This window comes from Rana temporaria, chromosome 4 (assembly GCF_905171775.1).
Source record: "Rana temporaria chromosome 4, aRanTem1.1, whole genome shotgun sequence".
Classification (NCBI taxonomy): Eukaryota; Metazoa; Chordata; class Amphibia; order Anura; family Ranidae; genus Rana; species Rana temporaria.
Window position 1 is genome coordinate 297,116,163 of NC_053492.1, and position 12,825 is coordinate 297,128,987.

A 12,825-nucleotide genomic window follows, 5' to 3' on the forward strand; every position below is an offset into this window, starting at 1 on the left:
GTGAAGGAGGTCTAAAAATCTAAACCATACACACCCTTCTGTACAGGATAGGAGGTGGGTTATGTTTGTCATCGGAATGATTGATTTATCTGACTCACTTGGCTCCATCTGCCTAACCCAGGATCTTGCTGTTCCAGTCAGTATTTTTTATCGGGCAATAAACCAAACTTTTGAATCCATGGAGTACTAAATTCATATTTGCCACCTGCCTGCTGCAATCCGATACTAACATTTATATATGGGGGGAAAAAAAATGTACAGTCACTTTTAAAACTCAAGACTTTTATATCTGTGATTGATGTTTTCATAACTTGTACTTCTTTTTCTAAGGTTTAAACGAGTCCCCGGTAGGAAAAGAAACCCTGGATGCTTTGATGATCTTGGCCTTTTCAGAAAATGCTGACCTACAACATTCTGCTGCCCTTTACTATTTGCATATGAGCCAGCATAGTAAGTGCCCTGGATACTTTTACTATAAAATTGTAAATTACCATTGTCACACAAGTGATCCAGTACATTTTATATAGCAATTTCCAAATGTGGAGTACAGTATTAGAATATTTGATGTTGCAGGTAGAATGAGCTAGTTTGCTCCAATGTGCTGACGTTCTATTACTTGGGATTGCATAAAAAGCTTTGTACGCCCAACATTCTTTACATGAGGTGATACTAAATCTAATTTTACATGTCTATCACATTAGTGAATACACAGCTGCCTGCAGAGTTCCTGGAGCCATATCAGCCTTTGCTACAGTCTGCTGACCTGGAGGTCCAACAGATGTCTTCCTTGTCTCTTGTGAATTTTCTTCTTGAAGGAAACTGTAAGTGGACAATACAGAATAATTGCCTAGAATATTTAAACTTCCACATTGCCAGTTGAACTTACAATAAATTTAGAACATATAGTTATGTAAATCCCTTTTTTTTCAGGACTAAAAATAGTAGTGAATTGTGAATATGTTCATAAATTCATAATATAGTGTTTCATCTGTGATAGAAGGTAAGTGATATCTGCAATCTCCCTCCTAGACGTACTAGCTGCACACAAATCTCAGTGTATCTGAAAGTTAAACTTCAGTCAAACAGTGGGGCTAAGGAGCCAGATGGACCAACGAGTATCAAATGCAGCTGTATGAACCTCCTGGGAGTGGAAGCAAAGTATTAGAAACTAAGAACGAAAACGGCACAAAGCAATAGTTAGTAGCCAATGATGTAGGAAAATCTTGTCCAAGTAGAGGTTAAGAAAAACAATGCAATACTGTCCAATATTGAAGAATAAAACAAAGTCTTAGTTACAAAAGTGTGTAACAATATTTAAAATGACCACCATATGGTGTATAGGCTCATGGGCATATCATGATTTTCTCACTGGACCTGTGGTAATATCTCCTGGAGGGATGTGGAGAACACCATGTGGTTGTAGAATGTAGTGCTAGTAATCGACCCGCAGGGTTCTTCAGTCAAAGCCGCTCTTGTATGTGGACGCTGTCCACAAGGTAACTGACAGGTAACCAATAGTATGGCTGCTCTATAGGGCCACGATGTCCGTGACTAAAAGTCATATCACTCGGCTGCATGTGACATCCACAGAACACGGTGTAGATGGGATGGTGACTGAGAGGACCCAAAAAAGCCAACCTGATGGATAACATGTTTAAAAGCAAAAAGCTTCTTTATCAAATTCAAACAATGAACAAAGCAAATCGATTAGATCGACAACCCTGGGGGCAGAAATGTGAGGGCATGGGAGGTGAATATTCTCCACATCACACCAGCGATGTCACAGCTTGTTTGCAGATCTCTGTTCCAGTGTGTCTGTGTCTCTCCTCCACCATGGCGGTTGTTTTATATAATGTTACACACTTTTTTTGTAGCTAAAGCCTTGCTTTTGTTATTCAATACTGGACAGCATTGCATTGTGTGTTTTTGTTTTTATTTTTCTAACTCTTTCTGGGACAAGATTCCCCTACATCATTGGCTACTAACTATTGCTCAATTTCAGTGCGCTGTTTTAATTTTTGTTCTTGGTAAAATCAAATCGAAGTCAAACAGCTTAAAGTGGTACTAAAGGTTCAGGTGTTTGATGTTTTTTTTTTTTTATATCATATTTGCCTCCACTGTGCAGTTTGTTTTGCACAGAGTGGCCCCGAACATCCTCTTCTGAGGTCCCTTGGCGGTTTTTCGCCACATTAGCTAACCCCCCTCTGGGAAGCGCTCTCCGGAGTGGGTTACCTTGCGGGTGCGCTCCTGTGTCATAGACACCAAGTGTATGATTCAGCCCTGCCCCCCGTGTCATTGGATTTGATTGACAGCAGCGGGAGCCAATGGCTGCGCTGCTATCAGTCTATACAATCAACGGCAGGACTCAGTGGAGAAGAGGATGCCGGTAAAGCGCAGAGCAGGTGAACTGGCTCAGGTAGGTAAAACGGGGGGGGGGGGGGGGCTGGGGTTCCCGTGATTGCCAGGTGTTTTTTTTTTTTTTTTTTTTTTTAAGGTGAAAAAACACAAACCTTTACGACCCCTTTTAAAATTTTCGTGTTCAATTTAATCATTTTTTATTTTAATTTTTTTTCCAATCGATTAATCGACTAATTTCGATTATAACGCACATACATTTTTCGGATCACCACCATATATAGTCCTCCACTGTAATATCCACAGGCATCTCCCCCACTGTAATATGGTCCACATCTCCCCCACTGTATAGGAAGATTAGTGCTTGCTTGGTCTTACCAGAGAAGTTGAGGCCGAGTGATGACGTCAGCGTGCCGCTCTAGGCTCACCAAGATGGCCACCGCTCCGATCCGCATATGGTGACCCGTTCGGATCACTTACAATCCGTTGCACCACTAGTACCGATGAAAAGAATTTTGATCGATTTTTTTTTTTTTTTTTTTTTTAGCGATTAATCGAGGAATTAATCTTTAATTTCCACAGCCCTATATATTTTGGTTGTCCAATTTTATCACAGGTAATGTGGCAAAAAAGTCCATGTTCCTTTTTGTGATATAATTTTCGAGTATTCCCAGAAGCCATTCAGGAATTTTACTCCATCAGACCAGAGGTGCACCTAAAATTTTAGCTGCCGAAAATTCTTGGCCGAAAATGTTTTTATTTTTATTTATTTTTTCATTCGATCGAATGAAAAAAAACAACCGATACTGAAAGGGGTGCCGCCCCTCCCTCCCTCTTCTCCTCGCCACGATCTCTGCGTTTTACAGAGCAGAATTGCCAAGCCGCAGTAACTGTGTCCCGTCTCCTGTGAGACGGCACACTGATCCAATGGTGGGATGTTGAATCCGTGTGACGTGATTACAGGAGGTGGGAAATTGTTATTGTGGCCTGGGCAATTCAAATCCAGCTCCGTGACACACAGAGATCGCCGATGATGCGGGCACAGGTTGGGCTGCATATGACAGGCACTGGTGGGGCTGCTGGGCACTGGTGGGGCTGCATTGATCTTGTGTATCATGTCTGCAGTCTCTGATCATGCCCCGTACTATGTCTGACGTCTCTGACCATCTCCTGTACTATGTCTGCTAGAGGTGCACCGAATGAAATGTTGCTAATACATGTAGCTAATAAGCAGTGTGTTTAAGTTTAGGCAAGAGATTGCAGACATGATATAAGAGATGGTTAGAGACTACAGACTGCATTTTTCTTGACCTTTCTTGCACTAAAGGTGCCAAAAATGGGCAACAATAAATTCATATTAATTTAACTTGATAATATTTAATAAAAATGTTGAACATTAATACACAAATATAAAAAATATATAAATATTTTTTTAAAACCTGTCATTTTCAGTGTCAGTTTTCGGCCTAGTGCATCCTTCATTTTTGGTTTTGGCACCAAAATTTCCATTGGGTACACCCCTACATCAGACATCCTACCCTTCTGCTCGCTATATTACACTCCTAGCATCCATAGTCGTGGTCTTTTCCTTTGAGCTTTTCTCTTCACAGAGATCTTTCAGGATAAACCAGGGCCCTTCCTGCTCGCATTCAAAGCTGGCGTTCAAGAGCATGAAATAATTGCCAAATCCTGTTGCGCTACCATGCCAAACAAGAGAATTGTTGCATGTGCATGTTTTCAATAATCTGGAAAAGTGAAAGCAAGTGGTGGAGAGTGCAATATTCGTGACAGATGTAGATGATGGTTCCATTCTGATCTAATAACACTTTGTTGAGTGCATCCCCAAATGGGGGAGAATATCCCCCCACGTGATGACTATCCCCTGGTGAAAGGAGCACTGGTTAAGAACTGTTGTGATCAGCTACATCTCGTTCCCACCATTATTGTTTCCTATGTGCACTACATATAGAGGTCTTTCAAACGGTGGTTTGAGAGTAGCGCTGCTACATTAGTGTACTGGACTCTGGAACATTTTAAAGAGTTTTTTTTTATTACTGTGTGTTTCATATTGCACTCATGACAGGTGGGGGGGGGGGGGGTGTTGCCTGAGTGTTGGTCCGCTTCATAATCAAAATATATATGTGAGCGCTTCTTCATGCCAGATGCATTGTAATGCATTTTTCAGGGTGATAAAAATTTATGGAAAATCCATTGCTTTTATTAGAGCTTGTTCAAATAAATGATTTGTGTGTGTGTTTTTTTTTTTTTTCTTTTAAAGTCTTGTGTTCTACATTTTGATGTGTAGACATACATTTGGTCATTCAAGTCAGTTTAAATGGGGTCTTTCAGAAACCCCTCCACTATGTGTTCTCATGGGACCAAAGCCTAAACTGTTAACTTGAATTTTCTTTTTGTTCAGCAAGTCTTGTGACCTAGAAAGGTGGAGGCTAAACCAAAGCAATTTCCACTCCTGAAATACACATTATTCTTGTGTAGAGCACATGCATCGATTCCCAACCTAGACTCTGTACATCTGCAGGCATGATCCCAATGGCAGTTGGCATCATTAGTTAGCAACTGCATGCTAGAGAAGAAATCGCTGTGCATACAACATCCATTTATGAACAGCTGCATTTGCTGTGATTTCTAAATGCAGCTATGACCGCATATGTAGAGAGTTGAGGCTTATGCTGGGAGGAGACATTCCTCATATGCCACTTGTATTGAACCTGGGTTGAGGTGTTTGTGAAACCTCTGTAATATCTTTTGATACTCTTTGTTTGGATCATTGCGTAATTTTTCTTAGTCACATGGCACACATACCTTGTAACAACAGAGACACTCTTGTCAATATGAGTGGTAAACATGAGTGTGGGGGCACTGGCATTCTTCTGATATTGCCAACTTCTGCATCTTTTGGTACCATGACCCCTCTTGTAATGTTGCCTCTCTGGTAACATTACGTCAATCCAGGCAGTAGCATTGCACTGGTTATGTCTTACTATATTTTTCAACGGTTGTGGGTAGGCAGGAGGAGATGCTTGAGGTGCCAGGGATTCCTGGCCTACAGTGTTGGAGGCTTCAAATCCTACCCTATACTTTACTATTTTTCATATGCTCATGTAACGCACAAATATAGCGTGACTAGTTCTTCAGTAGGATTTTAAAATAATTTTGCTTTGTAGGAAAGCAAGCCTAATTACACTTTTAATGTTTTCATTTTTGTGTGCAGTGAATAAGGAGCTTGTTGTCCAAGTGGGATTGCTTGAGCCAATACTCGAGCTGCTGGAGTCGGGAGATCCTGCTGTACAGTGTAACTCCTGTGCATGCATCATGACTTTGGCCATCTCTGGTAAGCAATAGTTCTTAGATTTCTTTCAGTGTATTTTACATTGTAATTTTTCTACAACTCTAACCTACCAAAGTGAAAGGTAGCAGGTGGGCAAATGTATAATTGTAGGTTTTGTGCAGATTGCAAGTACTGTGGTGAATCTAATTTTTAATATGTTTTTTATTTTTATTTTTCAGAAACAAATCGAGAAGCAATTGGTATTGCTGGAGGGATCCTTCCTCTTCTGACATTGGCAAAGTCTTATGATCCTAGAGTCCAGCAGAATGCTGTTGGGGCTATTCTGAACTTGACTCGATCAGGTTGTTATATATAGGATTCCTAATGTATGACTGAGGTAGCGCTAGACCCTGTTGGTGGTGAGTGGGTCTGTGGCAGCTCGACTCATGGAGAGTCCTCAAAATGTGGGTTAAGGATGTGAAGGTGGATATGTGAATAGAATGCCTGTCTTGAAAAGTCCAGCCAGTTGAACAATGATTACTTATTTGACATAAAACCTAGCCAATGGAATTTGGGCTCCCCAATTCTTCATGGCTTTGGTAGTTTGAGATTTGTTGGTCAATGCAGTCTGTGTCCTATATGATGATGATGACTGCTCTGGAGTGCTGTGTGTGCCACTGCACACACAGCAGACACTCCAGAACAGCAGGGGTAGATGTGCAGGAAGTAGGAGATACGACCTAGGTTGAGTTTTTGTTTACATCCAAGATAAGCACCTGGTTAAAGCAATCCCTAAATTACCTGTGTAGCTATGGGCACTGTGGAGTAGTTTATCCAAATTTAACAGCAAATGTATTTATATAACGGTAACCCCCTACCTTAGCAGAGTAAGCTGAGCTGCAGGGAGAATGGACTAGAACTAAAATGTTGTACTTCTATGATATTTCAGGATCCTATGATATCTTAGGATCTGCAGCTACAGAGATCACCAAGATTGTTTAAATGCTCACTTACTACTAAGTTACGTTTTATGTAAATATTTTGTCCGTAGATTGGCTACAGGTTCACTTTAGAATGAAAACTGTAAAGATCAGATATAATGTTAGAGAAAAAAAATGGTAGAAAGATGAATAGTAGTTGGATTGAATGTCTCGTATTTGTGCAAGAAACAGTTGAAAGATGGTAGTTAAATATCTTGTCTTTAAACTTCTCATTAAAAATGGAGCAAATAAGCCACTCCTGTGTGTATGTGTATTGCTTTAAAGCAAAGCTACTTCACATAATTCATTTTTATAACATGCTGTTGCTGAATCTTCTTAAAATATTGTTTGCCTAGATTAATGTGTATTTTTTTTTTTAAATGTCATTGTAGAGCGCATTAAAAGTATATTGTGTCGAGAAGGAGCTCTTCCAGTCCTGACTCTGCTTCTGCAGTCAGCTGATTCAGAAATCCAGGTATGAAATGGTGTCGGTTGCCACAGTCTCTATGAATAGCTGGATTGTTGGTATTTTCAAAGAAACCACATGACTGTTAGAATCTTACCCTTTGTTACATGAAGGTTAAAGTATCAATCAGCTGATGCTTTGTGACCCCACTCCGGTCAGAAAATTTAGACTTTGCCTTTCTGCAAACATTTTTATTTTTTACTTAACAATAAGGAGCAGTGAGAGAGAGTGAGTCCCTGAGTTACAAACATCTGACTTGTATACAGCACGTACTTACAAAAGGAAGTGAGAGGAAATCTACCCCTAGGAAGGGAAATGCACTCCTGTACGACTTATCAAGGGGGGGGGGGGGGGAGGTGTCTCCACTGAAGCTTTATCACCAATCTGTGTTTCCAAGATTACCCAAAATGTTTAAAATCCAATTGTCGCTGGGACAGAAAGTCAGGTGAAATCTTCTGATCAGGAGCACAGACCGCAAAACAAATGTTACAGGGGTGTAAACCCTTCTTCCCTATGCTATCCAAAAAACATAAAATATATTTTAGGCTGGAGTTGGTGTTCCAACATGCATACAAATTTAACTTGATGCAGAGTTCCACCCGCATTAAAGACTTTTGCACCATCTAATCAATGTTTGCATGGTAAAAACGTATTGGCAATTATTTTTATGTGTGTGTGTTTGTTTTTTTGATTTACCTTGTTTTCTATGGTATAATTTTTCTCTTTCTGTATACCTTCCTACGGCAAGGTACGTCACTTCCAGCCAGGCTAATGGCTTTGCACAGGGAATGACGCGATGTAAGGTGTCAATAAGAGCCATCTTTTAAAGTGTTGTTATTATTTTAAATATATAAAAAAAAAAAAATGTGCGCCGTCCTTTATGCTCATGCATGAGAACAGGAAGGGCATGCTGGGTAGCACCTTATCCAAAAAAAGGCTGAAACTCTGCCTTTAGAACAAGCCTACAGAACATAATGAAAGTTTGGTAGCTGGACCAGGTGGCTACTTTACAGATCTGGATAGGGGAAGGTGTGTGTTTTTTTTTTATTTAAGCATTCTTTCCTTTTGTTGGGCCCAGAAAACTGTACAAAAAGACTAGAGGAAGATCGCCAATTCTCTACTTCTTCTTTATCATGTCTGAGCTCATTACAAAGACAGAATGATTAATTTCTTCTGAACGGTGTAAGTCCAAAGCCACTTTAGGCAGGAAAGCGGGATCCAAGGTTAGGACTATTTTGTCAGGCAAGATGATACAATAAGGCTTGGCTATTGAAAGCACCTGGAGCTCACCTTATCTAGCTGAAACTAAAGCTACCAGGAGCGCTGTTTTCAGACTAAGTAGCCTGGTAGAAGACTCTTCAAAAGGTTCTTTACAGAAGCTTTTTAGAGCAATTGAGAGATCCCAGGAAGGAAATCTGGCGACTTTTGGCTTAGCCTTGCAAACTATAGCTGTAAAAAAACTTTGAGTGTTCTGCCAAACGCATATCCAGAAAGTTAGAAAGGGCTGCTACATGTACTTTTAACGTGCTAGGGACCAGATTGAGGTCTGCCCCGATTGTTGGAAGTCCAGTACTAGCGGTGTCTTGTCACATTTGGCTCCCCATCACAGATTTCTCCGGAAGTGACGTTCCGTCGCCGCCATCTTTCTACACCCCACACTCCTGCACAGTAATGATGGAGTGTGAAGGGGGCAAGCAGACATCTTGCTACACCTACCGGAGTTTTAGATTTCACAGTTATTTTCAACACAAAACGGAGCTTATACGCTTAAATACAGTATTTGGAAATCCAACGGACTGTTTAGATGTTAAACTTTAATGCCGCGTACACACGGTCATTTTTTTGCGATGAAATGAAATGACATTTTTAAAAACGTCATTTAAAATGATCGTGTGTGGGCGTCGCATCGTTTTCCGTCTTCTGAAGAACGACAACATTTTTTTTTCGAACATGCTTCAATTTTTTATGTCGTTTTTCAAAATGTCGTTTTTTGTGTTGTAAAAAATGATCATGTGTGGGCAAAAACTACGTTTTAAACCCGCACATGCCCAGAAGCAAGTTATGAGATGGGAGGTAAAACTACCATTCATAATGGAGTAAGCACATTCATCACGCTGTAACAGACAAAAAAGCATGAATCGTCTTTTACTAACAGGTAACCAGCTAAAAGCAGCCTCAAGGCGAATAGAACTTCCCCTTTAGAGTGCCCTCGCTTTGTTCATCATTTTTCAAAAACGATGGTGTGTGGGCAACATCATTTTTAATGACGAAGTTGGAAAAACGTTTTTTTTTCATGATAAAAAATGCAATTTTTTTTTCGTGCCGAAAAGTGATCGTGTGTACGGGGCATAAAAGTAGCAGCAAACCTGCTGACCTTACATGGTTGCTAATGTGACAGAACACCTCTGATTTTCACATTTAACATGTAAACAGTCTGTCGCATTTCCAAATACTGTATAAGCTCCGTTTTGTGTTGAAAATAACTGTGAAATCTAAAACTCCGGTGGGTATAATAAGATGTCCGCTTGCCCCCTTCACACGCTATCATTACTGTGTGGGGTGTAGCAAGATTGCGGCAACGGAACGTCACTTCTGGAGCAATTTGTGATGGGAAGCCGAATGTGACAAGACACTGGCATAATGGGACCAGATATTCTATCATTATCTGTTTGCCAACTGCAGAATCTTTTCCACACTTTGTTGTAGTTCGTGGTGTGCTCTCCATCCCCACGCACTTGCGTCTGTAATTACTACAACCGGTTTTGGCTGAGACCATAGCCGGCCTATTGATAGGTTTTCTGCGTCTAGCCACCATCTTAATGATTTTTTTCACTGATTGAGGGACTTCTACCTGTCCGTTCCAAACTAAGAGCATGACATTTTGGACTCAGGCCTAAAACTCATCAGGTATTTTATTGAGGATTCTTTCTGTTAAAGAGCTGATATTGCCGACATTAGTTAGGATTTTCTCCTCTGTGAGAAATTTTGTTCACTGTAGAATCTATCACATAGCCTAGGAAAGTCAGTTTCTTTGACATTCCCTGTAGCTAGTATGCCTACCTGTTCCCTCCTGTACTTAAACCACCAACCCTCATATCCCCTCCTTGGTACCTACCTCTCTACTTCCAGCTGTAACTTGTCCAGCTTGCACAGTTTGTCCCCTCACCTCCAGAAGAAGAAACTTGGCTGCACACTTTTTCAAAGTAGTGGTTATGGAAATGGCTTGGTGGGTCCTATTGGGCCCCCTAGGGGTGTAGCCTTGTTTCAATGACAATCTGTAGCACTGTGCTACTATTGCACACAGTGCCTGTGTACAAGGCATGACTGTTCGAAGGGTCAGTAGCAGGTTAAGAAATGTTTAAATCTGGTTAACTTAACTGTAAGCCATGAATGTAGAAGAGAATGCTGGCAGTACGTTTTTTCCATGCAGTTGATTCAGTCAAACAGAACATTTAATCTAGTCTAGAAAATATACTTATTTATTATTTTCCACTATTTGTTTTACTTGTGACCAATTTCATTGCATGAACCCCAAGGTTAGAATGAGTGAATGGGATGGAAAATTCCCTTAACTATTGTTTTAAAATTCTTTTGTTTCAGTATTGTATGACTTGGTTGCAATGTAAAGGAAGCACATTTTCTGGTCAAACAAGCTTAAGCCGGATACACACTGTGTTGTATATTTTCTGAGAGCACTGATCGGAAGTCGGTCGGATGCCGGTTTTCAAGCATGCATGTACGACGGAACAGAAGCCGGCCATTTGGACAGACTGACATACACATGGGCAGAATGTTGGCTCATTTATTTTTATTTTTTTAACCAGCAAATGTCCCCCGACATTCTTCCCATGTGTACGGGGCTTTAGGGTGATTTGTTTTCACAGCTTTAGTCAACGCCTTCAAAGTGAATTCTTGCGGACACTTTTTATTAGTGAGTGAAAAACGTATATAGCGCTGCACATGCGGACTGAATCGCCTCTGGGCGCTTGTTGACCATTTCTCCTTTGACCTCAAAAGAGATGGGTTTTGATCTTTCTCCTAAAGGCCAAGTGGTTCTCCTCCAACCGAATGGAGGTTGGTAAAGTGTTCCAAAGTCGAGGGCCCAGGACAGCAAATCTTCTTTCTCCTTTGGACTTGTATCTGGTTTTGGGGATTTGGAGTAGATTTTGGTTAGAGGATCGCAGAACGCGATTGGGGTTGTAAGCCTTTAGTTTTTCGCATAGATTTTTGGGGGCATTTCCCAAAATACATTTATGCGTCGGACAAAGCGCTTTGAAAGTAATTTGGTCTTTCACTGGCAGCCAGTGAAGGCTTCTCAGTGAGGGTGAGATTGATTCCCAAGGTTTTTTCCCAGTCACAAGTCGCGCGGCAGTATTCTGAACGACCTGCAGGCGAGTGATTTGGTACTTTGGGAGTCCGAGGTACAGGGAATTTGCATAGTCAAGTCTGGAGTTAACAATTGTTCCCACCACGACTGCCATGTCCTCTTTGGGAATAAATGGAATAAGTCTGCGTAGTAGGCGCAGCAGATGGTGCGATCCGCTGACTACTGACCCTATTTGTGCATCCATTGTCATGTAGGTGTCAAAGATGACCCCGAGACTTTTGACTTTGGTGCTAGGGGTGATGATTTTGCCCAGAATGGGCGGAGGTGTCCAGGTTGTTGCCGGTTGATTCTTTCGATTGGTGTGAAACAGGAGAAGTTCTGTTTTCGACCCGATGAGTTTAAGATAACTCTTTGTCATCCAGTTCTCTATCAAAGAGAGGCATTTCTCTAGAGCGGGATGATGATGATCCTTTGTGTTGCCGATGTGAAAGTACAATTGTGTGTCATCCGCATAAGAGTGATGTAGTATTTTTGATAATAGATTGAGTAGCCATTCACATGAAAAGACAATGCTTATACCTACCATTAGAGGAAATACTGTCTTGTAATCATTAATAAAAATGGGAATTTAGAAGACATGTAAGGGCAGAATGACTTAAAATGTGCAGTATTAAACCCAGAAGAGAACATTTTATTATCTTGCGGGTATTACTGGGAATGCAAATTTTTCAATTTTGCTTGTCCTTTTACCCAAACTGTCAAACCATCAAATGACTGGTGTCATAACTGATCACATGTGCCGCATCATGGCAGTTGCAAATCAAACAGAGGCTAAGATGGCAGCTTTTTTGTCTGAAAAGAATAGGAGGGTTTAGTTTGGCTTTAAAGCAGAAATAAAGAGATCCTTGCTTGCCTCTCCTCCAATGGTTCCTGTCCCTCACCAGCATCTTCTATGTGCCGGTCTTTGGCCATCTTCATTGGATGGCGCAGGGTGACATCACTTATGTGCAGGAGCCACCCATCCAGGCACACAGAGATCAGCCCGGCTATGTAAGCTGGGCTGCATATGTGCTGTCATAAGCAAGACGTTGTTTTCCCTTTAACTTATTGCGTTAGCATTCTGTCATCCACTTTACTCCCCACTACACTCTTCACCTAGACCAGAATTTTACCAAGGGCTCCCTAAAGCCTTGTGTATTTAATGAAAAGTCCAGACTGTATTCCTGAGATTTTTCTGCGTCCTTTTTTATACTTTCATATCTACCCAACAGCTCTGTAGGAAGTTTTTATCTTACTTTTACAAGAAAATGATCAAAGTTCATCTGCCTTCAAAACTGTCAGAGAAATATGCAGCCAATGATTGCTGCCATGATTCTCATAAATGATATGACCACCAGGCAATTACCAT

At 40.9% G+C, this 12,825-nt stretch overlaps 1 protein-coding gene across 1 annotated transcript in view; it reads left to right on the forward strand.

Annotated features, from left to right (window-relative positions):
* The window catches only part of LOC120937346 (vacuolar protein 8-like), a gene marked incomplete in the record, with an annotated part of 68,156 nt that overhangs the window by 26,116 nt on the left and 29,215 nt on the right, over positions 1-12,825 (forward strand). The window contains 5 exon segments of the mRNA XM_040350493.1: positions 331-450; positions 702-821; positions 5,588-5,707; positions 5,884-6,006; positions 7,017-7,099. Coding sequence (XP_040206427.1) covers positions 331-450; positions 702-821; positions 5,588-5,707; positions 5,884-6,006; positions 7,017-7,099 — 566 coding nt within the window.